The following is a 25,991-nucleotide window of genomic DNA, read 5'->3' as shown; positions in this document are numbered from 1 at the left end:
TTTAATTTGTTCATTATGGTCCCTAAACTTTTGGTACATATTCAGTGTAGTCTCGGGACTATGTGAAAATGTTCAATGTTACCTTTGATCTTGAATTAATAAAAGGACAATACTGAAATATTTTTATGGACTAAATTGAACATGTATCAAAAGTCCATGGATTACATTGAACAAATTAAAAATTTATGGATCATATTATATACTGGGCTAAAGTTCAAGTAGCATTTGTGTGATTATCTCTTGTTTTAACTGACAATTTTAACTCAATCATTGAACTTGTCCTATTTGTTTATGAATATTTATACACACTGGGACATAAGTAACAGTCAATCTTCTATTTCTTTCCAATATCTACAGGACGGGCAGCAGGTTTGATTCAGTTCAATAGTCAAGAGAAACAAAACCATAAATAAATTGCCGCCACAACCACCACAGATTTTGGAATTATTAGAAGCAATCATTCACGTGCTCCAGCAAAGAACAAAGTAAAAAATGGAACCTGCAGTAATCATGTGGCCTTGAACAAGAAACTTTCTGATGCAAAGTCTCTGTCGTACTTTCACACACACAAATGGAGAAGTCCATTTCTTTGATTCCTTTATATTCAGTGAAGATTCATGCTCGTCACCTCCTTTTCTTGCAATTCTTACTCAGGAGAAGTAAAGAGACATGGAGAGAGAGAGTCTAGAAGAAGATGGGCTCTCAACAAGCTCTCTGCTTCTCAAAGAAGTCTCTAATAGTGGCAATCACGGCGACTCTGCATCTTCCAGTGATTCTTCTGTCACGGCTCTGCTCGTTTTTAGCACGCTGGTCTCTGTTTGCGGGTCTCTTGCAACTGGCTGCGCCGTGAGTATTGGTGCTGCACCAACCACACAATGCATTCCAAAGCAATTTATGAGCCATCACTTGTCTTTGTGGAGTCTTTGTTTTCTCTGTAATGTTTCTTCTGTTCATCGTCATCAAGATGCTTCCTGTAGGACTACACAATAGGACAGATTATACCCACCAGGTCTTTCCAATTCATGAATATCTAGTCTCAACAAGATACAAATAACTTGGTTAGCAGGTTCTGCATCATATGGCCTATCCCTGAAAAAATAACATTTGCGGGAATATTAATTTGGAATTTTGTGCTCTTGTAATAATCCGGTCGCATGGGATTGGGACTGTTACAACTATTGGGGAAGTAATCAAGTGTTCGAGCTCCGTCGCATTATCAGGAGAAAAGGGAAAAAGAAAAAGAAAGCTTGAAATTAGGAGCCAGGGTTTGGGCTGCCTTTCTATTTGACTCCACAATCTAACTTTCTGACCATATTGTGCTGCCTCAATTAAGGCTGTTTTTCCTCACAAGGTTACTCACAGTTACAAAGGCACCTTGACAATGGCTAGCAATTTACTGCGCAGGTGGGTTATTCGTCGCCAGCTATGTCAGGCATAAAGGAAGATCTGGGACTTTCCATAGCGGCGGTTAGCTACTTTCCTCCTCACAAATGAAGAATCTGTCGAATGGGTTGGATGCATGCAGCTTATTGCTGAAATAGGATCAGGATGGCATGATTGCTGCAAAGTTATAGTTGATTTAACCCTCATCTAAACTCTAATCTTTTAATTATAACATAATTTTCTTCGTACTTTTTCCTTAACATGCAATATATCATCAACCGTGTATCTACATTGATAAGCACTAAAAGCATATCTTGTATTAAGGACTGCTGAGGGAGAAGTGCTGTCGGTTATGGTTCGGGTTCTCTGTATTAATCTTTCCCCTTATCTTTCTTATGCTGCAGTATTCACTTTTTGGTTCGATGCTGACAATTGGAGGACTAATAGCAGCTTTACTAAATGGAACTATAACAGATATGATCGGTCGAAAGCGTGTAAGTATTTCATGAGCTAGACTTTCTAAAATTTCACAATTGCATTGGACCAAATTGCTCTTCTTGTATCTTGTGGTGCAGACAATGTGGCTTTCTCAAATACTTAGCACAGCTGGATGGCTTTCTATAGCACTTACCAAGGTTCCTTCCCTTTCTCTCGCCTCTCCAAATTTTCCTCATAGTGGCCAACACACGTGTAATTTGAACTTAGCAAATAGATTAGGAAATGCTCTAAAGAGAATTTACTGGCAACTTCCAGTTTGGTGTGGTCAGGGAAGAAATTGATTTCCGCATCTGTTGTTCGTTTACATGATTGTATTCTCATATTACTATAGAAGTATGTTTAAGTTGGCTAGCCATAGGACAAATTTTTAGTTTCTTGACATCCCTTTCAACGGGTGCAATTTTTTTTCCAGTAGAAACATGGTTATACAAATACTCCAAATAAGAAAGTACAGATCAAGGCCAACTCCTAGTCTGAGTTTCTGAGGATATTGCTCTTTGCTTTTTTAATATAACCAAAGTTTCTAATCAGAAGAAACATTTGAAAGTAAATATATCGTGCCGTCAATCCCATCTTTGCTAGCTTGTCTGCACACTGATTTGATCCCTGAATACATGGTTAATCCTCACCTGCTACAATTTGGCTAATACGTCCCTGCATTCATTGAAAATTGAGTTCAAGTTAGGGATGTCAACACTAGTATTTTGCGAAGCATATATCACATTACCGGCATCAGATTCAATCTCTAAACATGTTATATTTAAATCTAAAGCAATAGTTAGTCCCCCCTTGATAACCCACGCTTCCACGGCAAATGCATAATTCTTTCCCAAACAATGGGTATAACCATTAACCTATTCCCCTTGATCATCTCTTATTATCCCATTCCAGCAACTCCTGTACTCTCCACCACCGCTCCGTCAAAATTTAATTTGCACCAGCCAGCTTGTGGAATTTCCCATTTTGATCCTGATCTGGACTTCTTTCAGCATTATTTAATCTTTGTAACTGCAGTAGATTTTCCCTGCTTCATCTAAAGAAAAAGATGCCAAGTTAGTTAGTTTAGAATTATGATTAAAAGCAACAGCATTCCTTATATATACAAAGAATCCACAATCCCATTAAGAAAAAGTACTAAACAGATCCTATTCTTATTGTACCAAGTTTTAGTTGTCACATCCCTAATCCACTCTCTGGAGGGTTTTGTTAGCTCCCAACCATAGAAAGAGGTTTGCCAGCGTCATCCCAAAGTTTCTGAGCAAAGGGACAATCTCTTAGCAAATGAATTAGAGTCTTGCCTTGAGTATCCCATAAGGGACACACATCTTGCACATTTTATGCCTCTGAGCAAGCAGATGCTTTATGGCAATACAGTTATGAAGAACCAACCAAAAAAAAAATTGGTTCTAGGGGTCACATCACATTTTGACACCCAATTTCAATTCTTACTTTTACCATCTCTTGGGTCCAAATCCATCGCAATTTGATAGGCAGAATGCAGGCAGCTCTACTTGCTAGTGTTGGAGAAATTCCACCAGAATTTGACTGGGTGCGATATTCTTCACTATCACTTAACTGCACACTACATGTTGCCTCGCAGAATGCTTTGTGGCTTGATGCTGGAAGAGCATTAATAGGATTTGGCGTTGGGATCACAGGCTATGTGGTAATAAGCACTTTGGACTTCCAGGTACACTTATGTGAACCACGATGATCATCACCACTCTTTTTCCCATCAGGTACATGTATACATCGCAGAAATAACACCTAAAAAAATTCGGGGAGCATTTGCTTCATTCAATTCGGTAAGAATAAAATTGGAACATTATGAGCTTGCTTTATGTTGCCAATACATTGCCTTTCGGTCTATTTTTCTTGAGCTGCAGTTCATGCAAGCCTGTGGCTTTTCATTGACATACTTCGTTGGGACTATTGTTTCCTGGCGCGCCTTGGCTTTGATCGGTAGAGTCTGGGATTCTCTATTTACAGTTATTCCTGATAAAAAAAAAGTGGTTAAAATTAAGAAAAGGTCGCCTCTTGCATTTTATTTTTCAGGTGGAATTCCTGGTGTAATACAAATTTTCAGTTTATACTTCATACCAGAGTCTCCTAGATGGTTGGTAAGTTCCTTCAGGATTTTCCAGTAGTTGTGTACAAGCGACAATCTGATAACTGAGAAAATTAAATTTAAAGTTGTAATACTAAGCTTCCAAGAACTATGCAATCTTATGTGAATGATTTTATAGGCAAAAGTGGGTCGAAAACAGGAGTTTGAAGCTGTCTTACAGAGACTCAGAGGCAAAAGCACTGATATTTCCAGGGAAGCGGCCGACATCAGAGTAAATTCTCATTCCCTTCAGAATTCTCTAGGGAAAAGCAGATTTTTTCCCCACAAGGACCGATGAATTCTAGGACTTTCACATTCTCAATTTCTGTGAATCTCGCAGATCTACACAGAAACCTTTGAAAGGCAATCTCGGTCAAGATTTCTAGATGTGTTTCGACAAAGATATGCTCGTTCACTCACAGTGAGCTTTCCTTCAACTACATGTAAACATTTATATGCACATCTGTATGCCATGCTGTCCAGTGAGGACTTACACTTTCCGATCATTTCAAAGCTTAGATAGGACTTGGACTGATGCTGCTTCAGCAGTTTGGTGGAGCTAGCGCTTTCTCATACTATGCAAGCACCATTTTTGAATCAGCCGGTAAAATTAAAGGCTTTGCTACTACTTCAGGAAGTGTGAAGAAATAATCACAACAACATTTTGTCCATGACAGATTTTTCAACTAGCATTGGCACCAGGAGTGTGGCTATTGTCACGGTAAGCGTTTTTCTGTCTTTGGGAAAGTTTCCTAGATACTCAATTATGAATATTGTCATGAAATTTGAATTCCACATGTTGCTTTTGCAAATAGTTTGACATGTTTTGTAGATGCCAGCACTCGCAGTTACTGTTTTCTTGACTGATAAAGCTGGACGACGACCGCTTTTGATGGTTAGGAAAAGAAACTTGTTCTTTTTTGGTTCCAAAAGGAATCAATCATCAGAAAGTTGAAATTGAGCTTGACCTTGAGCTTGAGCTTGATCTCGATTTGCAGGTTTCTTCAGCTGGAATGTGCTTAAGCTGTTTGAGCCTAGGATTGTCATTTTACATGCAGGTTAGCTCTACTATCACTAAATCAACCACTAGTACACTTGGGGTTCTTTAAGAATTCGACCCGCTTTTTGTTCGTTCATGTCCTTACCCCTTGTCTACAGGATCTGCACAAATGCAAGAATGTCACTCCAATTTTGGTTTTCCTAGCTATATTGGTAAATCGTTCCACCAGAGCTCAGTGAATCCTAGTCTATAACTGTGTGATGAGTTTTGCTGAAGTTACTGATGGACCGGTAATGCAATCAGGCATATTTTGTATCTTTGTCAGTCGGCATGCAAGGACTACCATGGATTCTAATGTCCGAGGTGTGAATCATAATATTTTATTGAATTTTATGATAACTAACACTAAAAGCAATAGGCCAGTGATTGCTGTGATTCCACACTCTGTAGATATTTCCAGTAAATGTAAGAGGGAGAGCAGGAAGCCTGGTGACCTTTGCCCACTGGTCCAGTTCCTGGATTGTGAGCTACACTTTCAACTTCATGTTTCAATGGAGCGCACCCGGTATGCTTGCTGTCTCTGTCGACTTCGTTTGTGTAGTATGATATCAGTTTTGGGAGCTTAAGCGCATGTGACTCTGTGCTTGGATATATTAGGAGCATTATACGATAGTCATTTTGCATCTTGACCGTGCTTTTTCCAGGAACATTTTTCATATTAGCGGGCGTTTGCGGTTTAGCAATCCTGTTTACTGTGAAGTTGGTGCCGGAGACCAAAGGGCGAGCCCTGGAAGAACTGCAAGCATCGCTTGCTCATTTTTCTGCAGTGAGTTAATTAATGAATCATCTATCAGTCAAGCGACATAATTACTCCTATTGGGATGTCAAAAGACCTATGTGGGATCAACATTTTGTTCCTGATTGTTGCAAAGAATGAACTGCAACGTGAAATGGAAGAGCAAAAGCATCGTGAATTCGTTGTCCTTTTGCTGAGTGATGGTTTTACAGAGCACTAGTCAAGTTTTTACTTTTATTTAACGGTCAGATGGTGCCAGCCAGCTTTGACTCATAAAATCTGTTTAAGTCCACCTTCCTAGGTGGTCCGAGTCGCGTACTCTCCCATGTTGGCCTGATGCATTCAGGATTTTACTCATAAAATGTGCTCCCAATAAGGTTTGAACCGAAGACCATAACGAGAGAAGCAAAATTCCTTATCGTCTAAGTCAACACCTTATTGATCTATTCCAATTTGGCAGATACTTCTAGCCAGTCTTTCAATAGAGCTTTGCAGAGTAACTGTCCTTACGTGTTCTTTTACCACCAGCCAAAGATTGTTCTTTTACCACCAACCAAAGATTTTAAACTCTCTGCCACACTCCAGTTCATACTAGATTCGAGGGAATGATACGGCCACCCTTCAACAAATAAAGGAGGAAGCCATAAACAATTCAACTTAATTGTATAAAAACAATTATTAAATAGAAATCTTATCGCAAAATTATAGTCACCATAAATACCGGAGTACCGATGTTTAGTTAGCATTTTCTATCTCCATTTTGACGGAAGTACAAATTCAATTTTGACATGTGATTGAAGATTACTTGAGAGACCACGTTCCTCACCAAATAACGTTAAAAAGAATGAAAATTGAATAGAGGCAATAGTACCATATCTTTCGCGTAATTTATCACAAAATTGTAATCCATACCAAATCAAAGACATACTTTTCGGTTTTCCTTCCAAAATTTGTAAATGAAACAAATTACTTAAATTTCAAGAAATTATGGAAAACAATAAAAGTCAATCTCAATAAGGGCTTGAGCATGTCAGTCGGAAAAATCAAGGCTTACGTGCTTAAGCCTTTATTTGAGACGAATTTGTCTATTTGAGAAAATCTTTTCATCTCGGGTCCTTATTTGGAACTTCTCTGGTTTAATGTACGCAAACAAAGATGTTTATAGTGGGACTCCCACGATTCATAGATTCAATTGTTTATGATCATGTGGTGTCGATGGACCATGTCCTATCCTATGAAAGAACTTGTCGGCACTGACATTAGAACAGACAGAGAAAACGACGGAATGCCAGTACGACAAGCTTCGCACCTCACCGTTGCCTTCGAGGCACTTGGCCTGCCTTCACAAAATTCCTCACTCTTTTGTCTGTGTCTTCATTACTCTGCTACACTCTCTCTCTCTCATCTCCGAGAGATTTTGGTGGTCACCCTCGCCTTCAGTCTCATCACTCCAGTTCTTGGTCTTTCACGAAAACAAGAACAGAATGAACAGAGAGAATTCAGAGTCAGAAGCAGCAGAGCCATCAAGAGCTCCTCTGCTTGTGAAGAGAACCACCGGTCCTGATGCAGGGGATGGTGGATCTTCTTCAGCCACGCCTGTTCTTGTTCTCACCACTTTGGTCGCTGTCTCCGGTTCATATGTGTTTGGTTCTGCCGTGAGTATCTGCATGAACAATCTTTTTATTACTTGGGTCTGACTTGTTTATCACATGACTGTCTTCTTGGGTTTATCTTTGCAAGCTCTTCTTTCAGATTCGGTTGTACCATGTGTGTTTCAAAACGGTTTTTGGCGGTTTATATAAGAAAAGTTGTTTACCACACGATGATTTTGATTGATATAGCTTCACAGAGAATTTTTGTGATGTAAGTTAAAGTCCTGTTGCATTTTGCTTAAGCTTTACATGTTGATTCAGGGGAGAAAAGGTTAGTCTTCTACAATACACGAAAGTGATCTATCTATGTTACTGGCAAACTGACATGAGGACTATTCAGAGATTTGACAATTCGAATTACTCTTACATAAAATTTTTATTCACTAGGATTCGGGATAATTTGGTGACAGTGTTGAGTATGATTCGCAATTGGATCACTTGGTTCACAAGAACTGATGCTTTTGATTCTGATTGAAGGTGGGATACTCGTCTCCTGCTCAGTCTGGAATCATGGATGATTTGGGCCTCACTTCTGCACAGGTAGTAAGAACTTTGCTGCGCACTGTTCATCTCGTCTTTGTTCCTCTTCTAAGAAGGGTGACTGCCATTCATTTTACTACTTTATCATGTGTGAATGTGCAAATAGATGCACATTCATTAGTTGAATGTTCTTACCTTGCATTATGTTAAAGTTCGTGCCTTACATTTTACAACTTGGTGATGTTTGCCATGGTGGCCACTAGCATATAAATTTCGGCATTAGGTAGATGACTTGGAAGTTCAGAGGAATTGAATTTGATTTATGTGGAAAGATGCTTTTCAACTAAATCAAGAAAGTTGTGATAAGAGAAAATATGTTTCGCTTCAACACTCCCCTTCCGCAATCTCCATTGTGATCTGAACATATATTTCTCTCTGGCGGTCACCCTGCAGTACTCACTTTTTGGATCAATATTGACAATTGGAGCTATGATGGGAGCAGCAATCAGTGGAAAAATCGCAGATTACATAGGTCGAAGAGGGGTAAGTAGCTCTCCTTCCTGTAAGGTTTTGTTGTACAATATTGTCTTCACAATGTTCAACAAAAGATTAGTGTCCCTGAACTTATTTAGTTTTGGCGAAGCAGACAATGGGACTTTCAGAGATATTATGCGTGACAGGTTGGATCGCTATTGCACTATCAAAGGTGCATTCATCTTGTTCTTGTTTCAAGTATACTCAGATTCTCCGACTCTTTGAGCTCTCTATCTTTGAGATTTATCTCTTCTAATAAGCTTTTATGCAAAAGGCACATCAGTTTGTGTGCGAATTTTGCATGTTGCATATTTGAACCATTTGTATTTTGTTGAAATTTTGTGGATGAGCTTTGCTCGTCATATTTTCAAATGCCTTGCACCAAGAAAATGAAGTTTGCGAGAGCGTCATTTTTCATTTTTGATTTTGCTTTGTGATAATTAGGGAACCTATTTATTGGACTAATGCTTTGACGCTAATAACCAAGTAGCAGATGCATATCCCATACCAAGATTCTTCTTCAGAAAGCCACTACATTTTTCGTTTTTCTTACTATTTAATACTAATTTGCTCGATTATTCTTGGAAGATTTCTTTGTGGCTTGACGTTGGGAGGTGGCTGGTAGGATGTGGAATGGGGCTCCTCTCATACGTGGTAATTGTTGTTGAAAGTTAGAATTCATCATAACTTCTTCTCCTGTTGTAATAGTTAATCTCTATCATTTGATGAAACAGGTCCCCATATATATAGCAGAAATTACACCAAAAGACCTTCGCGGAGGATTTACAACAGTACATCAGGTACTGCAAAATCACTTATAGATAGTAAATATACATTTGCACTCTTATGGCCCGTGTACCTCACTCAACCGTGAAGATTCAAATTTCAACAGTTGATGATCTGTTGTGGTGTGTCCATGACTTACCTTATCGGAGCATTCGTTGGTTGGCGAGCATTGGCTCTCATAGGTGAGTTTGCAACCCAGTGATGCTGTATTAAACTCATCGGAATAGTGTTACAATTTTCTATGTATTTCGTTTCAGGCATTATTCCATGTCTTGGACAGGTCATCGGTTTGGCTTTCATTCCGGAATCTCCTCGATGGCTGGTGAGTTGTTCTGAAAGCTTGTTTTCTTTGATGACCTTCCTTCTAGATGACCCACGGAAAAAAAAGATCTTTTTACAATTGTGAACAATTAAGGAGAAGAATATAACACCACATTTGAAGTACCCCAAAAAATCAAATTTAACTAATTGATGTCGTTCAGGCAAAGACAGGTCGGAGTAAAGAGTGTGAAGCCGCCTTACTTCGCTTGAGAGGGAAGAATGCTGATATCTCTCAGGAAGCAGCTGAGATTTGGGTAGCTCTTTTAACTTATTGTAAAACAGCTCTCTTGGATGGAATCATCATACATTTTGTTGTGCAGGTAATAGATCCTGATGTGGGTTAAAATATTTTATAGGAATACACAGAAACCCTTCGACAGCTTTCAGAAGCCAGGATATCAGACTTGTTTCAGAGGAAATATGCCTACTCACTTATTGTCAGTATTCTACATTAGCTAAAAGTCTTGCAGCTTCACTTTATTTTAGAGGGACAGGTGTGGAAGTTGATGAAAACTTTGAGGTGTAGGTTGGAGTTGGGTTGATGGTACTGCAGCAATTTGGAGGGGTGAATGGAATTGCTTTTTATGCTAGCTTTATATTCATATCAGCTGGTACATCTGGATTTCTTTTGTAAAGCCCTCTTTGATTTGAAGTGCAAAAAGCAAGAAACAGATTTGTTTATTCTCCGAATTTTGACTTTTGATAGGCTTCTCTGGTAGTGTCGGGACTATAGCGATGGTTGTCGTTCAGGTTCCTCTCGCTTGCTTCTCTTAGTCCTGTTTCAGCCGTTGACTTGGCGTTTGTAATTTCTTTTCCTTTTAGATGGTGGAGATTAATTTCACGTGTGCAGATTCCAATGACGGCATTGGGTGTGCTCTTGATGGATAAATCTGGCCGAAGGCCACTTTTGTTGGTAAGCACTGAAGCGCCCTTACTCTATCATTTCGTCAAGTCGAAGTGTTGATGCTGAGGTTGACCAACTTTGACAGGTTTCTGCAGCAGGAACATGCCTCGGTTGCTTGATGACCGGATTCTCATTCTACTGCCAGGTATTCTTTTCAGTGATGAGCAACATATTCTATGGGATTTAGCTTTTTATCAATCCATGTGCATTTTGGCTCATGAATTTATTCTCTCTTTTTGTTAGGACCTTCAAATATGGAAGGCGTTCACTCCGATCCTGGCTCTTGTCGGTGTGCTGGTACTGCAGATTAACTATGCTTGATGTTTATCCCAGGGTGCTAACATTTGAATATTGTTTGTGAAATTGGATACTTTAGATTTACCTGAATCTTGTTGCAAATTGTATGTTTTAAGTTACATCCAGCACAAATTTCGGTTGTGAAACCACAGAGTAAATACGGCTTCGACTTCCCTATAGGTTTATACAGGATCGTTCTCTCTAGGCATGGGAGGAATTCCGTGGGTTATAATGTCAGAGGTAGCTTCGTTTCCGAACTTCTGCATTGAGTAATTACTACCAGGAAAATGAAAATGAACAGCAGCAAGTCATATCTTGACCGAGAACTGTCTTTTTTGCTGTAAGATATTTCCTATAAACATGAAAGGCTCGGCTGGTAGCCTCGTGACGGTGGTGAGCTGGTTAGGTTCTTGGATTATCTCATTTGCCTTCAACTTCATGATGGATTGGAGTTCAGCAGGTAAACTTTTCCTCTCTCTCTCTCTCTCTCACATTGCTTACTTTCATGGAGAGTCACTGCCTTGTCCAATGACCTTAGTTGAGATTGTCCATGGTATTTAGGATTTCCTAAATTTCTAGCTTGCAAAGAATAGTCTTGCCTTCACCTCTTCATCCTGCTGTAAAATGATGTGCTGCATCAAGACACTCGATGCTTAGCACCATTCGCGAAGTAGACGTCCCATCTCTTGAAGTATAATGTAATTATCTCTCAAGAAGAGAAGTAACTAAGAAAATCAGTCAATCTGCAACTTTTGTACATTTTTTTTATGCATATCATACAAGCACGGAAAGTACTCCCGTTCAGGACACCTGCAACTATCAGTTTTAGACGAGTAGTCACCCATGCTCGCGCACATTATATCTGCAACAGATGTTTACCAACCTGTCAAACTTTTGCTTTCAGGAACGTTCTTCATATTCTCGAGCATATGCGGATTCACCGTTCTGTTTGTAGCAAAGTTGGTGCCGGAAACTAAAGGGCGTACGTTGGAAGAAATACAGGCCACCCTGAATCCATTTTAAACAGGAAAGCAACACCAGAATTTCTCTCGCAGATGCATCGCTGATTTAACTGTTCCCAGTTTTTGGGCATGGCTTGGCCAAGAGGAGAAAGTACATTCGGCGAGATCTTGCTCCGTGGTCATTGTAATAGCAGTCGATGAGACGATGCGACGATGGAACTGTCATGTGGTATTAAGATCCAATAATCAGAGTCCATTTCGCCGGAGTACATTCGAAAACAGCTCTTTTGGCTTACCTTAACAGCTCTTGTTTTTCGGTTTTCGCCTGGATGTCAGAGGACATGAACAACCTACTTGTTCTGCGAAATCTTTGTTCACCTCCAGTTGATGCTCAAATCGCGAGCCTAATCATGTCGCGTCTAGTGAACCCTCGATCACTAAGCATCAGCATTAACTCGACATTTGCTCAGAATAATATCGCCGTGCTTTGAAAATCAAGATCATTCGTCTACGAAAATAAATCCCACGTGATTCATATAGATTTGATGGCTCTTACGCATCGAGCTCAAATTAGTTAAGTACCCACATGAATAGTCGCAATTTGTGGAACCACGTTGAGTAGAAGGGAGTTCCACAATATGATGGTGAGTCCCACATGAATAGTCGCAACTCAAAGTTCATCTATTATTTGGGTGAAAGTTGCGACAAAAAATGAAATTGAATTTGCGACGACGCAAACCCAACTCTAATGCATTGCATTCGCATCATTAGATGAAGAACAGAGGACGTCACGGACAAACCCATGATTCACAACCGTAAGCATTGACAGACCGACGAGTTCATCGACTCTTCAATCCTGCTACGATGAGCGTAGGAGGTTTGATGCATTCTGAAGAGTAAACGCCACCTATAGAACACGTTGACTTGCAGTTGCACTAGTGGGTAAGCAAGTTAGTTCGCTTACAAAGCTATATAATCCTCATGGGCTCTTACACCATTTTGTCTTTTATGAAAAACGAAGACATGGACAGACAAGAAGGTGCAGAACAAGGGCTCTTGATGGTGACATTTTCGAGCGGCGGCGGCGGCGGCTCCGCCACGGGGGTGTTGTTGCTTAGCACTCTGGTAGCCGTGTGCGGTTCCTTGGAGTTTGGGTCAGCTGTGAGTGACCCTCTTTAACACTTCGAGACCAATCTATTAATAATTTCTTTGTTTCACCCTGCTGGGGTGGTTTGTGTTTAGATCACTGAATTTCCCGAATGCACTGACCTTTGAAATTATGACTGCTCGTGTGGTGATTGAGCTTTAGATCGCATGCCCATCATTGGAACGCAAATGTATACTGTGTACTCGACGCCTTGGAAATAAACAGGGCAATGATGATATGCGAAAATAATTCTGTTTCACTCATTTCCAATGCCACAGAAAGTATCTTGCTGTTACATTTAGCAAAGCATGATTCAAATTGACCCTGGCCATGTGGAGAATCCTGTTATTTTGGGATGCATTTCAAGTGATCGCATGTTATTTGTTGATTTGTCCTTGTTAGCAGAATGCAAGACAGATGTTTCGCTAAAACGGTTGGAGCACCTATGAGTTTGTGATTTGGGGATAATCGATCCTTTTCAAACCCAATTCCGAAAAAGCTTTCATTTAATTTCAGAAATGAATAAGGAGTTGTGTAGACATTGCTTTGAATGCTTTTACCAATGTAATGTTGTTTGTAGCATTCAACTGTAAGGGCATGTGTTTGAATGCTTTACTTTTAATGAAGGCATATGAAATGTCCATGTTCATATGTCAATTGGCTGGTTCTGACCCATACTTGTTGCACGACCAGATGTTTATAAATATGTTAAATCAGTTGAATGACAGTAGTTTCTGATTTGTCATAATTGCAGATAGGATATTCATCGCCTGCTGAATCTGGAATCATGGATGACTTAGGTCTCTCTCTGGCTGAGGTATGCAAACATGGTGGATATTGTGGTGATATGTTGAGTCTCAAATCAATGGGTGTGGACACCGCTGGGAAAGGATTTGTAGGATAGACACATAGGTTTTTTATCTGTATGATTTTTATCTCTTTGCTTAAATTTTGCAGCTCCATGACATTTTTTTCCGGGTCAAAACCCCAGTTGGTAAGAGGGTAATTACACTTTTAATAAATCATCTTATAGACTTAATATCAGTAAATACATCCGGTGAAATGCTCCTATTTACAATGACTCATTGAGTCTGTGCTATTTGGTGTTTTCTTGGTTGAAGGAAGAACAACTCCTTTTGTCTGTTGGACCCCGCAATTCAAGCACATGGTTATCATTTCAAAGGGTGATTTGAAAACACTGCTAACCAAGTGATACAGAGACCGAGGTTTACGACTCTTAAATGACATTTCCTTGTGCATCTTACTGGCTCTTCAATTTGGAGCGTATTGTTCAGAAATAAATATTTTCATGATTTTAAAATTGCTGTATGGCCTTTTGAACATGTAATTCTAGGACTCTGCCTCAGTAAAGCAGCTGTTGATTGTATGTGCTTCAATCAGTTGTAGTCTAGAACTCTCGGGCATTTTTATTTTCTTGTTTTTTGACTTTACCTCGTGCTTATGTATGGAGCCTTTTTGTACATGCAGTACTCTGTCTTTGGCTCAATTATGACGGTTGGAGCAATATTAGGTGCCGTAATGAGCGGAAAGATAGCAGATCTAGTTGGTCGCAGAGGTGTAAGTCTTTCTTTTTCTCATGCATTTTCGAGCCTAGATAATTAATGAACTCCTCTTTATTTAGTTATTCACACATGGTCTCAGCTAGGGTTGTGGCCTCATTATTGGTTATCATTATTCTTTAAGTTCAACTTGTGTCCCAAGCATTGCTATGTAAGGGGCTGAAAGAGGCAAAACATTTGATTGTTACCGTGTGCATGTGATCTGCAAATATTGACAGGCAATGGGGATTGCTGACATACTCTGTCTCTCTGGATGGATTGCAATAATTTTCTCAGAGGTATCTGCAAATATTGCAATAATTTTCTCAGAGGTATACTTCTTCTTTGGTGTTAATGCCACGTAACTAATTTTTTAGTTGATGCGAGCAGGGTGCTTGGGCGCTCGACATTGGAAGGCTGTTGGTAGGATGTGGAGTTGGGCTTATTTCCTATGTGGTAAATGTGCTATTTCAACGTGAAGTTGGGACTTGGTTGCTGGTGCTGATTCAGTTTAGTTATATTATAGTATTTTCCATCATGAAATAGGTTCCAGTGTATATCTCAGAAATAACGCCTAAAAATCTTCGCGGGGGGTTCGGAACAGCTCATCAGGTAACTGTGATAGATAGAATACGCGTTTGGCTATTTTGACGATACTTGATGTGTGATTGATTCCATTCGACAGTTCATGCTCTCTTTTGGCTCAGCACTTATATATTTCATCGGAACTGTTGTCAACTGGCGTATTTTAGCTCTGATAGGTAATTTCATTACAGTTTCATATCCATATGATAATATTCCGACAACAAATCGTTTTTTACGTGATATCATCTGCAGGTGCTGGTCCCTGCATGCTTCAACTTTTAGGTCTATTTTTCATCCCAGAGTCACCAAGATGGCTGGTGAGTCAAAGTTTACACACCTCATTGGAAGAACAAATATAAGCACAGAAAAAATTGAACCTAAGCATAGTTTGGTTACTTTTTTAGTATTCTGGAACTTTGGAAACGGAAAGAAGTGGAACAAGTAATGAAATGAGCAGAGTTCGCTGAATTCTTTCAAGATTGTGTCGTCCTATGGGAAATCTTTTTAAAGTTTCCTGATCTAAATGCAGGCAAAAGTTGGTAGGGAGAGAGAGTATGAAGCAGCTCTTCGATACCTGAGAGGGAAAAATTCAGATATTTCAGAGGAAGCAACTGAGATCAAAGTAATTTTGCTTAATCATTCTTATTATAAAATAGTTTGTGATAAATTTACATCATATCCAAAGCAAGCTAACTATCTGGTCTGCAGGAGTACACACTGACTCTTCAACAAATCTCCGAGGGTAGAATTTTAGACTTATTTCAGAAAATATATGCTCGCTCTCTCCTTGTGAGTTGTCATTGCATCTCCTAGTGGTGTTATTTCTCGCCTGTCAATTAACTTTTATTTCAGCCTAACTGAGACACTGCAGGTTGGAGTCGGGCTGATGGCTCTGCAACAATTTGGCGGTTCTAATGCCATTGCCTTTTATGCGAGCTCTATATTTGAATCTGCAGGTAAATGACTACTTTTTAAGGATCATCTATTGTCAAGATACTGTGGAAGCCGACAACTTACAAAATTTTCTTGTGATTGTAGGTTTTCCTGCCAATATAGGAACTATAACGATGGCTGTTGTTCAGGTCTTTGGCTCGTTCGAAAATAAAATAGAATAACTTGGCTGGAAAAGAGAGTCATTATTTTTTATTCTCTCCTGCAGGTTCCTATGACAATTGTTGGTGTGCTCTTGATGGATAAGTCGGGAAGGCGACCATTGCTTCTGGTACAGTGATCCCAAGAAGCTGATGTTAAGCCTGCTATATATGATAGAAGTGAAATTAATGACTCGAGGTCAAGTGATTTTTGACAGATTTCTACAAGCGGAACATGCTTAGGTTGCTTTCTTGTGGGACTGTCATTTCTGTTGGAGGTACGATCTCTAATCAAGTGACCCTGAAAAAACCTCTGTAAGAGTTGTCAATCGAATTCACCTGGACTCGCGTAAACTTTGCCATTGACAGGATTTTCACCGGTGGACACAAGCTGCTCCCACTTTGGTTTTCGTGGGCATACTGGTGCATCCACCGATACTTTTCAACTTCTGCATACACATCTGTACTCATTCAATCAATTAAGTTATGTGCTGATGTCTTCATTTTAACAATCAGGTGTATAATGCGTCATTTGGATTGGGCCTTGCTGGAATACCGTGGCTCATAATGTCTGAGGTGAATAAATCTCAGCAACCGCAGTTTTAATTACAGAATCAAGTGAATTCTTATGAGGCTCATTTTGATTGGTGTCTGCTGCTCCAGATATTCCCCATAAATATGAAAGGTTCAGCTGGAAGCTTAGTGTCTTTGGTCAACTGGTTCGTTTCCTGGATCGTTACATACGTCTTTAATTTCTTGATGGAACTCAGTACAGCAGGTTTGCTCGATTGCTCAATTTGCCTCTCAATATGCGAAAAAGTTATAGCCAATTTTGTGGACTCTTATACTCTCCTCTTCCAGGAACATTTTTCATATTTTCAGCCATAGCCGGCTTGACTATTCTGTTTGTGGCAAAGCTGGTGCCCGAAACCAAAGGTCGAACGTTGGAAGAAATACAGGCAGCCATGAACCCACTCACGGCATGAAGACGACTCTCGAGCTAGTGATGACTTTGAGAGTCTCTAGTTGCTCTCTCATTTCTTATCTTGTTTCATGCAGACCATGTCTAAAAGCAAGTAATCAGTGTGAAGCTCATGATTGGTTCCTCTCAGGTAAGCCGGGGTCACGAGATTGAGATCAATGTACATGAGAGATATTTTTGTTGCTTCATGTCTTTCTTCATGGTCTTATCATAATTCATTAGATTCTACATGCTCCATCAAATGAAGACTTGTCATGTTGATAGGCACTTGGGTCCTAAAATGGTTGAGAGAGAGAGAGAGAGAGCCTGGCCGAGCTCCAACAAGGTGCTGTGTGGAGCAAGGTTGTGAGGCGAGGGCTTGCGGGCTCTGTTTCACAAATAAAAACGGAAACAAATAAAGAAATTTTGTTTATTAACGTGACATATTACGCAAACGGTGTCTTCCATCAGAGGAGAAAGGAAAAGGAAAGAAGCTTTGCTTATTTACAGACTATTTCCGACGATTGCTTTTGGGATGCTCTCGTATAACGTGATATAGGAGGAGGAATGCATACACATTTGGTCAGTCACATAAATCTTCAGATGGTTTAGGATTGAATCTTACTTAGAAGAGTACAACTGAAATTGATATTGCATGTGTATTTCATAGTTACACGTTATGGATACATTCTGTCGATTGTGATACATTACTTTTACAGCTCCATCAGGCTGGTGAACTATTTAAGTCTAGTATTTTCAATCTCGAACTCTGCCTATCTTCACAAATACTCAGACCTGTTCGAACTCAACTTGTAATCGGAAGGAACTGAGCTGATCCTGATGAGCTTGTTAGTTGAGCTCAACTCTAGCAGAGCGCTGCTCTTCGCTTATGTTTGTTCGTCAGTCGAGCAGCGCGTTGCTCTCTGCTTATGTTGGTCAATTTGCACAATGCAGCGACACCTTCATGGCGAACTCTAAAACAAACTTACATCATCTTATCAGATTTGCTGCCAGGGAATGATAAAATTGGAAGGTGGATATCAAGGACTCCAACTTTGGTCTTGATGAAGGAGCTAACACTCCCTTTCAAGTTCTAGCGCGAATACGATAGACACCCAACTCGCAAACTAGCTCGGGATAAAATCGAGTTTTGATCGAGCGCCTTTGTGAATACATCAACAACGGACTGAGATCCTCCATATGCGGGGAATGAATTTACATCTTAAATGGAGCAGGATAAAAACATAGCTATCAGTGCCAAAACTGTATGACACTCACTTTGGTGCAAATTTTTTTAAGTAATTATGTAAATGTAACAATAATTAAAATGGGGAGAAGAACACTAGAAGTGCCAAAACTCGTGTACGGCGCTCACTTTAGTGCCAAAAGTTTGTTTCGGATCACTTAAGTGCCAAAATCGGAGAAAAACGATCACTTAAGTGTTAACGGCGAGAAATTCCGGCCAAATTAATACGTGGCTTTTTTAATTAAAATTTTAATCTACGTGGCATTTCCACGTGTATATTTTGAATTTCTCAATCCTACGTGACATTTCCACGTGTAAATTTCGAATTTTTAATTATTTTTTTCTATTTTTTCCTTCTTTTCTTTTTTTTCTTCTTCTTCTTCATTTGGCCGGTGACCGGACATTGGCCATGGCCGGCCGTCTGGCCTCGCCCGAACGAGGCTGCTGTCGCCCGCCACTGGCGAGGTGAGGCCGGCCCTCGCCTCGCCGGGGCTCGCCCTTGCCCAGGCGAGGCGAGGCCGGCCCTCGCCGTGATCCGGCGAGGCAAGGCCGCCTCGCCCGTGCCACGACAAACTCGCGGCGTCGCCGGGGAAGGTGACCCCCGCGTGAGGCCACCGTGGCCTGGGCGAGGGTCGGCCCCGCCGGATCCGGGCGAGGGCCGGCCTCGCCTTGCGTGGGCAAGGGCGAGCCCCGGCGAGGCGAGGTCGGCCCTCACCCAGGCCACGGTGGCCTCGCCGGAGTCGCCGGGGGAAGGCGACCCGGCGAGGCCGCCGTGGCCCGGGCGAGGGCCGGCCCCGCCGGATCGGGCAGGGCCGCCCTCGCCTCGCCGGGGTTCGCCCTTGCCTGTGCGAGGCGAGGCGAGGCGATGAGGCCGGCCCTCGCTAGATCGGGGGCCGGCCCTCGCCCGAGCCACGGCGGCCTCGCCGAGGGTCGCCTTCCCGAGCGACGCCCGCCGAGGCCACCGTGGCTCGGGCGAGGGCCGGCCTCACCTCGCCGAGGGCCGGCCTCACCTCGCCGGATCAAGGGCGAGCCCCGGCGAGGAGAGGGCCGACCTCGCGTTGCCCGTGGTGGGCGACGGCTGCCTTGTCCGGGCGAGGCCAGGCGGCCAGCCATGGCCGGTGGCCGGTGTCCGGTCACCGGCCAAACGAAGAAGAAGAAGAAAGAAAAGAAAAAAAGAAAAAAGGAAAAAATAGAAAAAAAAATCATAAAAATATTTAAAAATATTAAAATATTATTAAATATTGTCCTCGTCAGCCCCGACGTGCCACGTAGGACTGAGAAATTAATAAAATATGGCCATGTTAGATTTCCGGCAACCCAAATCGGAGTTGGCACTTAAGTGATCGTTTTTTTCAAAAAAGTGGCACTTAAGTGATCCGAAACAAACTTTTGGTACTAAAGTGAGCGCCGTACACAAGTTTTGGCACTTCTAGTGTTCTTCACCCAATTAAAATGCTATCACTATAGTGACTCCAGTGGCTTGACTCGCCGAAAAATCTAATATATCATTATTTAATAAAAGCTCGCTAGAGTCATTTAAACAAATGGTTTTAAAAAATTTCATACTGAAGTGATTCTTCAAAAAGTTTGGGCACCGAGTTAATAGTTTATCAAGTTTTGGGATCAAACATTTCAAAATAGTGTGGCGCACAATTTATGTACGAAACAACCTCGTTGGATGCAACAAATTTTCGCAAATTGAGAAAATTGGGTTAAATTGGTTCCAGAATATCACCTAGCATTGCAATCCAATTTCACAAGGCTTCATGCTCCGCAAATGCGAAATCCATGGAAGGTGAAGAAAATTTTGCTCATGACTTCCTTCCTTTTTTGGAGGTAAAGCAAATATATCTTTGTGGATTTAAATAAAATTATCTGGGAGAGAGCGAGAGTTTGCTCCATATGATTTTGCTTTCGAGCCTAACAAAATAAGTGAAAATTGTGGCAAATTTACTTATTGATTTTCGCTTCTAGCTCACGATATTCTGCATCAAAATTTCACTTTCATAAAATTTAGTGCCAAAACTTTTTAACAGTGTCCATTTAAGTGATTCTAGAGAGTTTTATTTGTAAAAGAATATCACTTCAGAATTTACTGCCAATTAAGTGATTGAGGTCACTTAAATTGACTGTTAAGTAGTTGTCACACGTAAAATGATCGATTGAAAAGATTTGGCACAAAAATGGGCGTCGCAAAAGAGTTTTGGCCAATAATACCCCTTTCCCCACAAATAGATCTACCACCGGTATTTTGCCACCACCGCAGTCGCTCGCTGCAGTTGCACCGGTTGAAGTCGTAACTAGCATCTGCAAGGACCACCCCTCGCGACCAGCTGCTCACACAGCCAAGCCCCACCTCCTTCTAGCCACAGTTGCCTCTCTCTCTCTCTCTCTCTTTGTGAAACTCGATGTCGAGCAGCCATGGAGTTCATGACCTCCGGCGACTTGCTCGGACGAAGGTCCCTGGCCACATGTGACCACACATCGTGTTCGCGTGAGGCCGGCAACTTCCGGGCAATCCTCTCCCTAATAACCCTTAAAAATCCAACTCTATTTTTTATCTATAATTGGTGATTAGCATGACTTGCACCCAACAGACATTGATAAGACTCATGACACTCAGCTTCTTTGCCCGTGCTAGGCACCGAATCGTTTCTGAAGAAACAAGGGCAGCCAGAGAGGGTGAGAAAGTCAGATGATGACTGATACAATTTCATGAATTTGATTCCTTAAACTCATCTTCCATATCACCTATTTTAACACACGAGGTTCAGATTTTCTTATATAAGGTTTTCTATTTGTCTTCCACATGCTGTCAGTCTGGTTTGCATGTGAAGGAAAGTATAAAACTATCCCATGATGCTTGTTTATTTTAATTTTTTGGTCTCTCAACTTTCGAAAAGTATCATCCATGTCATCTCTCGTTTTTAATTGTTCTCCAAAGCGCGTTGGATAGGTAGCGTTAGCGAGCTGTTGTAGTTTACAGAAATGAACGAATATTCGCTGTAGCCGCTAATCACATGATCAATCGAAGAACTAAAAAACTCGGAAAAAGAACAGAAAATAATGACGAGGGTTCCAGCAAAGAAACCTTCTCATGCAGCAGACAGTCCATTACTTTGAGCTCTCTTTCTCTGCCTCTCTCACTCACCACACCATCTCACTCACTTCTCACACTCACTCCCCACTCATTCTTGCCACTTTTACGTTTCTTGAAAACTTACCGCGAAGAGCTTTGAACAAAAGATATGGAGAGAGAAAGCTTCGGAGAAGATGGATTGCCCACAAGAGCTCCGCTTCTCAAAGAAGTCTCTGCCAATGGCAGCCATGGCAGCTCCATCATGTCTCCAAGTGATTGTGCAGTCACGCCACTTCTCGTGTTTAGCACTCTCGTCGCCGTTAGCGGTTCTTTCGTCTTTGGGTGTACTGTGAGTACTGTATCAATTTTTTTTTACTCGGACAAAGTATCTCTGTTTTCTTTTATGATTGGTCAACATTGTGTTTCCAAGAAGATATCTGGGTTTTCAGTTGGCCTTCGTGTAAGGATAAAGCAACCAAGGTCTGTCTCTGCAACTCTGGCTGAACGTGTCTTCTGTTTTTGGTGTCTAAAAGTTAGTTATTTTCCAGAAGCACCGGTATGTCATGTTCTTGACCTCTTGGCCTATACCAAGACATTAGGTTGACCTTAATCATTTAAGAATGTAATAATTTGTTCCGACAACTACTTTTGGAACATTTTCCACTCACAACCCGGTACAAAGGGGGCGAGGTGTGTCGGACAGTCTGCTACTTGTAACCATGTTTTCATATAATGAAATCAACTCGAACCATGATAAAGGAAGTAGCTGATTCCGGATCGCTCAAGCGCACGGGCTGAAACTCATGCATGCAAAAAAGATGTCAAATTATCTTCCGTAATTACTTCAATCACATTTGTGAGAAAGATGCCATATGAAAACTGACTTTTGGCCTGCCTCTTTATTTTGCATCCACTGCGGGATATTCTCTGCAATTGTGCTGCTCGCTGCATTTCTTGAAAAGATTAGTAGCCGTCAAATAGAAGGTACCATTAACTGGTGGCATGTTTTTACAATGCAGACCGGTTATTCTTCACCAGCTGAGTCAGGCATAATGGAGGATTTGGGCCTCTCCACGGCAGCGGCAAGCCCTATCAAGTGTTCATGCTATATTTCTAGAAATGTTCATCTATGAGCCGCATTACTGATTGTGTTCCAGCTATATATTGTAAAATAAGATTTATTGGAGAGAAATAAAATGCGCGAGACGTATCACTGACGCCAAACAGAAAAATGGAAAGTGGATCACAACTCGTATTGACATTCTCCCCAATTTTTTCGTGTTACAGTATTCGCTTTTCGGTTCAATAGTAACAGTTGGAGGCCTAATAGCAGCTTTAGTAAATGGGAGGGTAACAGATTGGATTGGTCGTAGAGGAGTAAGTGATCCTCTACCTTTCCCTGTCATTCTCGAAATCTCAATGAAGAACCTGACAGATCTTAGGGAGATTCTCAGAAGATATATCTTTGGATGCAGGCAATGTGGCTTTCTCAAATATTTGGCGCTGCGGGATGGCTTACTATAGCATTAGCCAAGGTTCCTGCCCTTCTCTCACCTCTTCAGAAATTTTCTTCATCATCAATGACTCGATAAGCAGGCTCAATACTTTAAATTGCATTTTCCACCTTTCACACTTTTCATTTGGATGAGTTCATTCATATAATGATCCTGTAGGATGTTTTTGTGATTTTTCACTGCATTTGTGAAATTTGCACTTCAAATTATCTATCTAGCTGGTTAAGGGAACACCATCAGGAAAAAAATTCAATTGTTTTTCTTCCAGCTAAGATGCAAGGAAAATGTTTACGACATCCTATTTCTGTGAATCATCAACTCATATTTAAGCTGTGAGATAGAGCATAAGACTTAATGGTATACTCCATTTAATCTGCAGAATGCTTGGTGGCTGGATATTGGAAGACTGTTAAATGGGCTTGGCATTGGGATTATATGTTATGTGGTATATGCAGGAAGATTCAGACTTATTGGCCTAACAAATTTCTAGAAGTTGACGCCGCCAACGTGCTGTTGATCATCATCTTTGTTTCCAAACAGGTACCCGTGTACATTGCAGAGATAACACCTAGAAGTTTCCGGGGAGCATTCACGGCATTCAATCAGGTCAAAAAGTTTGGACAACGTAGAAATTGAAATTGAGTGGAGACAAATAATTTGCTCACCAACAATGAGTTGGCTGCTGTGCAGTTCATGATATGCTGTGGCTTTTCGTTGATTTACTTTCTTGGAACCATCGTCTCCTGGCGCATCTTGGCTGTGATAAGTAGTGTCTTAGATCCCCTTTTCTTTATGATGGTATGTGGTGATTAAGTTGGGGAAAACATTGAAAGGTCATTCTTGTTGATCTCATCTTCAGGTGGCATTCCCTGTATCATACAAATTGTGGGTTTGTTCTTTGTTCCGGAATCTCCTAGATGGCTAGTAAGTTGTTAGTGGAGTTGAGGCACATTTATTAACATTTCAATGGCAATCACACTCTTACACACAATTCAATTGGTGTAGATCACCCTTGTACAGATTTGCTAGTTGTGTAGAATCATAGAACTGGATGACAAAGCCAAGATTATGCACTTTTCGTTGTAAGAAAGATCACTAGCAGATAGTCACTTACAGGTAAAAGTCCACCGAGAGAAGGAGTTTGAAGTTACATTACAGAGACTCAGAGGCAAAAGAGTCAATATTACTCAGGAAGCAAGCGATATCAGAGTAACATCTCAATCTCGCATGTCTTTAGGATAATTCGGAATTATCTGATAGTTTGCTAATGAAGTGCTCTGATTTCACTGTCTTATAGGACTACACAGAGACCTTCGAGCAGCAGTCTCAGTCTAGAATTCTTGATCTGTTCCAAAGACGATATGCTCATCCACTTATAGTGAGAATGCCCTCCAAAATATTCAAATTGCTTGCAATTTCAGGCCCTTTTCTTATTATCCTAATCTTGTCAAAGTTTTAGACAGCAGTTGGGCTGAAGATGCTTCAACAATTTTGTGGGACTGGTGCACTTGCCTACTACGCAGGCTCCATATTTGAATCAGCTGGTAAACATCAAACGACAAGTACAGCAGTAATTTATGAATAATGAAGGCTTGGTCATCATAATATTTTATCTTGGCAGGCTTCTCAAGTAGCATTGGTACCAGAAGCGTGGCCATTGTCCAGGTACTAGACTATCTAGAATTGCAGTGAAAGACGAATTTGATATTTCATCACATTTTCTAAAGATTCTACACATGTTTCGCAGATCCCAGTGACTGCTCTTAGTGTAATCTTGACCGATAAAGCCGGAAGACGACCACTTCTAATGGTTGGGAAAATGAAGAAGTTACTATAATCTCCTAAAGGAGACCACTTTTTGAGATACTGAGCCCGAAACCAACTTTTATTTGCAGATTTCTTCAGCTGGAATGTCCTTAAGTTGCATTCTTCTAGGATTGTCATTCCTCATGCAGGTTTCATGAACAATAACTATGTCTACTCGTGGTTCTCGATGTTTTTAAGTGACCTTATTGTTTCCTGCTATTTTTTACTGTTGCTGAACCAGGACCTTAATCATTGGAAAGCAGCGACCCCAATTTTGGTGTATTTAGCAATAATTGTAAGTCTCTATTAGAGTGCCTTTTACCTTGTCTCTTGTCATCCTGAACTGTTGCTCAATGACCTGTTCTGATGAAGTTTGCTAACAGATGTGTATTTCATTTAGGGGTATGCCATGGCTTACTCACTTGGCATGGGGGGATTACCGTGGGTTATCATGTCAGAGGTACATGCCTTCAGTCTAAATTTGCACTCCGTAACCTATATCTCACGACCATTCTCAGCGAATATGCTCTCTGTAGATACTCCCTGTGAACATTAAAGGGTCGGCCGGGAGCCTGGTGACATTTGCCTATTGGTCCTGTTCTTGGATTGTGACTTACACTTTCAACTTCATGTTCGAATGGAGCGCACCCGGTACTCTCTCTCTCTCTCTCTCTCTCTCTCTCTCTCTCTCTCTCTCTCTCTCTCTCTCTCTCTCTCTGATACATGCAGTCTCTATGCTTAATCTGGATCGTGCTACTTCCAGGGACATTTTTCATATTTGCTAGCATGTGCGGTCTCGCCATCATATTCACCATGAAGGTAGTGCCGGAGACCAAGGGGCGAGCATTGGAAGAACTTCAAGCATCGCTTGCCCGCGTTGTTCAATGATTAAGATCTGCAGTCTGTTGAAATTTGAATTGGTATGAGGCCAGGGACTTCCGTGCAGTGCAAGCCTCTCCCTGTATCAGCATGAGTTGCATGCAATAGACAATTGATGAGACTTATATCGCCAGCCTCTGAAGAAACAGAGACAAAGGATGAGAAAGTCAGATGTTGACTTTTAGTCACAATTTCATGAATGTAAAAGTCAATGTCTGTATTATGCTGATTTAATGCATGTTATACGCCTATGCACTTTAATCGCCCTCAAGTCCTTTTAATTTGTTTGGTAGAAACCTTACTTTGCTTGACTATGCTTAGGGATATCAAATCAGTTCTAAACTTATTATACGAATGCCGATTTAGTTCTAAATTTTACAATTTTGCCATTATAGTCCTGAACC

The 25,991-nt window shown here is 41.0% G+C and overlaps 4 protein-coding genes across 9 annotated transcripts; all 4 read left to right on the top strand.

The window, feature by feature from the left end:
• The first annotated feature begins 480 nt into the window (after nt 1-480).
• On the top strand, nt 481-5,962 carry LOC130134545 (sugar transporter ERD6-like 10). Of its 3 annotated transcripts, none has more exons than XM_056310044.1 (18): nt 481-544; nt 655-846; nt 1,405-1,467; nt 1,788-1,877; nt 1,959-2,018; nt 3,482-3,547; nt 3,621-3,843; nt 3,937-4,001; nt 4,128-4,220; nt 4,329-4,409; nt 4,508-4,592; nt 4,666-4,709; nt 4,821-4,883; nt 4,987-5,046; nt 5,147-5,200; nt 5,292-5,351; nt 5,439-5,553; nt 5,693-5,962. In XM_056310044.1, exons 2-18 carry the CDS (start codon nt 670-672, stop codon nt 5,821-5,823), a joined length of 1,530 nt encoding a protein of 509 aa, XP_056166019.1. In that variant the 5' UTR covers nt 481-544; nt 655-669; the 3' UTR covers nt 5,824-5,962. The 3 variants fall into 3 exon arrangements, with proteins under 3 accessions (XP_056166019.1, XP_056166018.1, XP_056166020.1); XM_056310045.1 differs by lacking the exon at nt 481-544 and having other exon boundaries at nt 553-846; nt 3,621-3,686; nt 3,768-3,843; XM_056310043.1 differs by lacking the exon at nt 481-544 and having other exon boundaries at nt 552-846.
• A 1,177-nt stretch (nt 5,963-7,139) lies between these two features.
• On the top strand, nt 7,140-11,999 carry LOC115680939 (sugar transporter ERD6-like 5). Of its 3 annotated transcripts, none has more exons than XM_056310048.1 (17): nt 7,143-7,439; nt 7,914-7,976; nt 8,370-8,459; nt 9,039-9,104; nt 9,185-9,250; nt 9,343-9,418; nt 9,494-9,558; nt 9,719-9,811; nt 9,914-9,994; nt 10,084-10,168; nt 10,264-10,307; nt 10,408-10,470; nt 10,547-10,606; nt 10,705-10,758; nt 10,939-10,998; nt 11,104-11,218; nt 11,663-11,999. In XM_056310048.1, the coding sequence occupies exons 1-17, from the start codon at nt 7,269-7,271 to the stop codon at nt 11,779-11,781; spliced, it is 1,371 nt and encodes a 456-aa protein (XP_056166023.1). In that variant the 5' UTR covers nt 7,143-7,268; the 3' UTR covers nt 11,782-11,999. The 3 variants fall into 3 exon arrangements, with proteins under 3 accessions (XP_056166025.1, XP_056166023.1, XP_056166024.1); XM_056310049.1 differs by lacking the exon at nt 9,343-9,418 and adding an exon at nt 8,563-8,622 and having other exon boundaries at nt 7,144-7,439; nt 9,517-9,558; XM_056310050.1 differs by lacking the exons at nt 9,343-9,418; nt 9,494-9,558; nt 9,719-9,811; ... (7 more) ...; nt 11,104-11,218; nt 11,663-11,999 and adding an exon at nt 8,563-8,622 and having other exon boundaries at nt 7,140-7,439; nt 9,039-9,217.
• A 477-nt stretch (nt 12,000-12,476) lies between these two features.
• Nucleotides 12,477-17,326, top strand: LOC115680932 (sugar transporter ERD6-like 5). 2 transcript variants are annotated; one of them, XM_030604779.2, is made up of 19 exons: nt 12,477-12,662; nt 12,742-12,881; nt 13,622-13,684; nt 14,356-14,445; nt 14,666-14,725; nt 14,817-14,882; nt 14,973-15,038; nt 15,112-15,187; nt 15,264-15,328; nt 15,541-15,633; nt 15,720-15,800; nt 15,883-15,967; nt 16,050-16,093; nt 16,171-16,233; nt 16,321-16,380; nt 16,472-16,525; nt 16,619-16,678; nt 16,766-16,880; nt 16,964-17,326. In XM_030604779.2, the coding sequence occupies exons 2-19, from the start codon at nt 12,744-12,746 to the stop codon at nt 17,086-17,088; spliced, it is 1,404 nt and encodes a 467-aa protein (XP_030460639.2). In that variant the 5' UTR covers nt 12,477-12,662; nt 12,742-12,743; the 3' UTR covers nt 17,089-17,326. The 2 variants fall into 2 exon arrangements, with proteins under 2 accessions (XP_030460639.2, XP_056166022.1); XM_056310047.1 differs by lacking the exons at nt 12,477-12,662; nt 12,742-12,881 and adding an exon at nt 13,989-14,093.
• A 4,161-nt stretch (nt 17,327-21,487) lies between these two features.
• On the top strand, nt 21,488-25,764 carry LOC115662415 (sugar transporter ERD6-like 5). Its single transcript, XM_030584566.2, has 18 exons — nt 21,488-21,737; nt 22,408-22,470; nt 22,676-22,765; nt 22,864-22,923; nt 23,282-23,347; nt 23,443-23,508; nt 23,593-23,668; nt 23,762-23,826; nt 24,019-24,111; nt 24,200-24,280; nt 24,362-24,446; nt 24,524-24,567; nt 24,650-24,712; nt 24,798-24,857; nt 24,950-25,003; nt 25,109-25,168; nt 25,245-25,359; nt 25,472-25,764. The coding sequence occupies exons 1-18, from the start codon at nt 21,558-21,560 to the stop codon at nt 25,594-25,596; spliced, it is 1,446 nt and encodes a 481-aa protein (XP_030440426.1). The 5' UTR covers nt 21,488-21,557; the 3' UTR covers nt 25,597-25,764.
• The last annotated feature ends 227 nt before the right edge of the window (nt 25,765-25,991 follow it).

Source organism: Syzygium oleosum, unplaced genomic scaffold, assembly GCF_021117445.2.
Source record: "Syzygium oleosum isolate NSW1041296 unplaced genomic scaffold, Sole_v2.1 Sole_v2.03, whole genome shotgun sequence".
NCBI classification, from domain to species: domain Eukaryota; kingdom Viridiplantae; phylum Streptophyta; class Magnoliopsida; order Myrtales; family Myrtaceae; genus Syzygium; species Syzygium oleosum.
The sequence above is the reverse complement of the archived record's forward strand: the minus strand, read 5'-3'. Positions and strand labels throughout refer to the sequence as shown.

Excerpts from the sequence above, each read along its gene's own strand:
- LOC115680939 (XM_056310048.1), top strand. The coding sequence starts at position 7,269 with ATGAACAGAGAGAATTCAGAGTCAGAAGCAGCAGAGCCATCAAGAGCT. Across the intron at positions 9,559-9,718 it reads CGGAATCTCCTCGATGGCTG|GCAAAGACAGGTCGGAGTAA; the intron begins GTGAGTTGTTCT and ends GATGTCGTTCAG. Across the intron at positions 11,219-11,662 it reads GATGGATTGGAGTTCAGCAG|GAACGTTCTTCATATTCTCG; the intron begins GTAAACTTTTCC and ends TTTTGCTTTCAG.
- LOC130134545 (XM_056310044.1), top strand. The coding sequence starts at position 670 with ATGGAGAGAGAGAGTCTAGAAGAAGATGGGCTCTCAACAAGCTCTCTG. Across the intron at positions 847-1,404 it reads CTCTTGCAACTGGCTGCGCC|GTGGGTTATTCGTCGCCAGC; the intron begins GTGAGTATTGGT and ends TTTACTGCGCAG. Across the intron at positions 2,019-3,481 it reads TTTCTATAGCACTTACCAAG|AATGCTTTGTGGCTTGATGC; the intron begins GTTCCTTCCCTT and ends GTTGCCTCGCAG.
- LOC115662415 (XM_030584566.2), top strand. The coding sequence starts at position 21,558 with ATGGAGAGAGAAAGCTTCGGAGAAGATGGATTGCCCACAAGAGCTCCG. Across the intron at positions 24,568-24,649 it reads GAAGCGTGGCCATTGTCCAG|ATCCCAGTGACTGCTCTTAG; the intron begins GTACTAGACTAT and ends CATGTTTCGCAG. Across the intron at positions 25,360-25,471 it reads GTTCGAATGGAGCGCACCCG|GGACATTTTTCATATTTGCT; the intron begins GTACTCTCTCTC and ends TGCTACTTCCAG.
- LOC115680932 (XM_030604779.2), top strand. The coding sequence starts at position 12,744 with ATGGACAGACAAGAAGGTGCAGAACAAGGGCTCTTGATGGTGACATTT. Across the intron at positions 14,726-14,816 it reads TTGCAATAATTTTCTCAGAG|GGTGCTTGGGCGCTCGACAT; the intron begins GTATCTGCAAAT and ends TGATGCGAGCAG. Across the intron at positions 16,234-16,320 it reads GAAGGCGACCATTGCTTCTG|ATTTCTACAAGCGGAACATG; the intron begins GTACAGTGATCC and ends GATTTTTGACAG.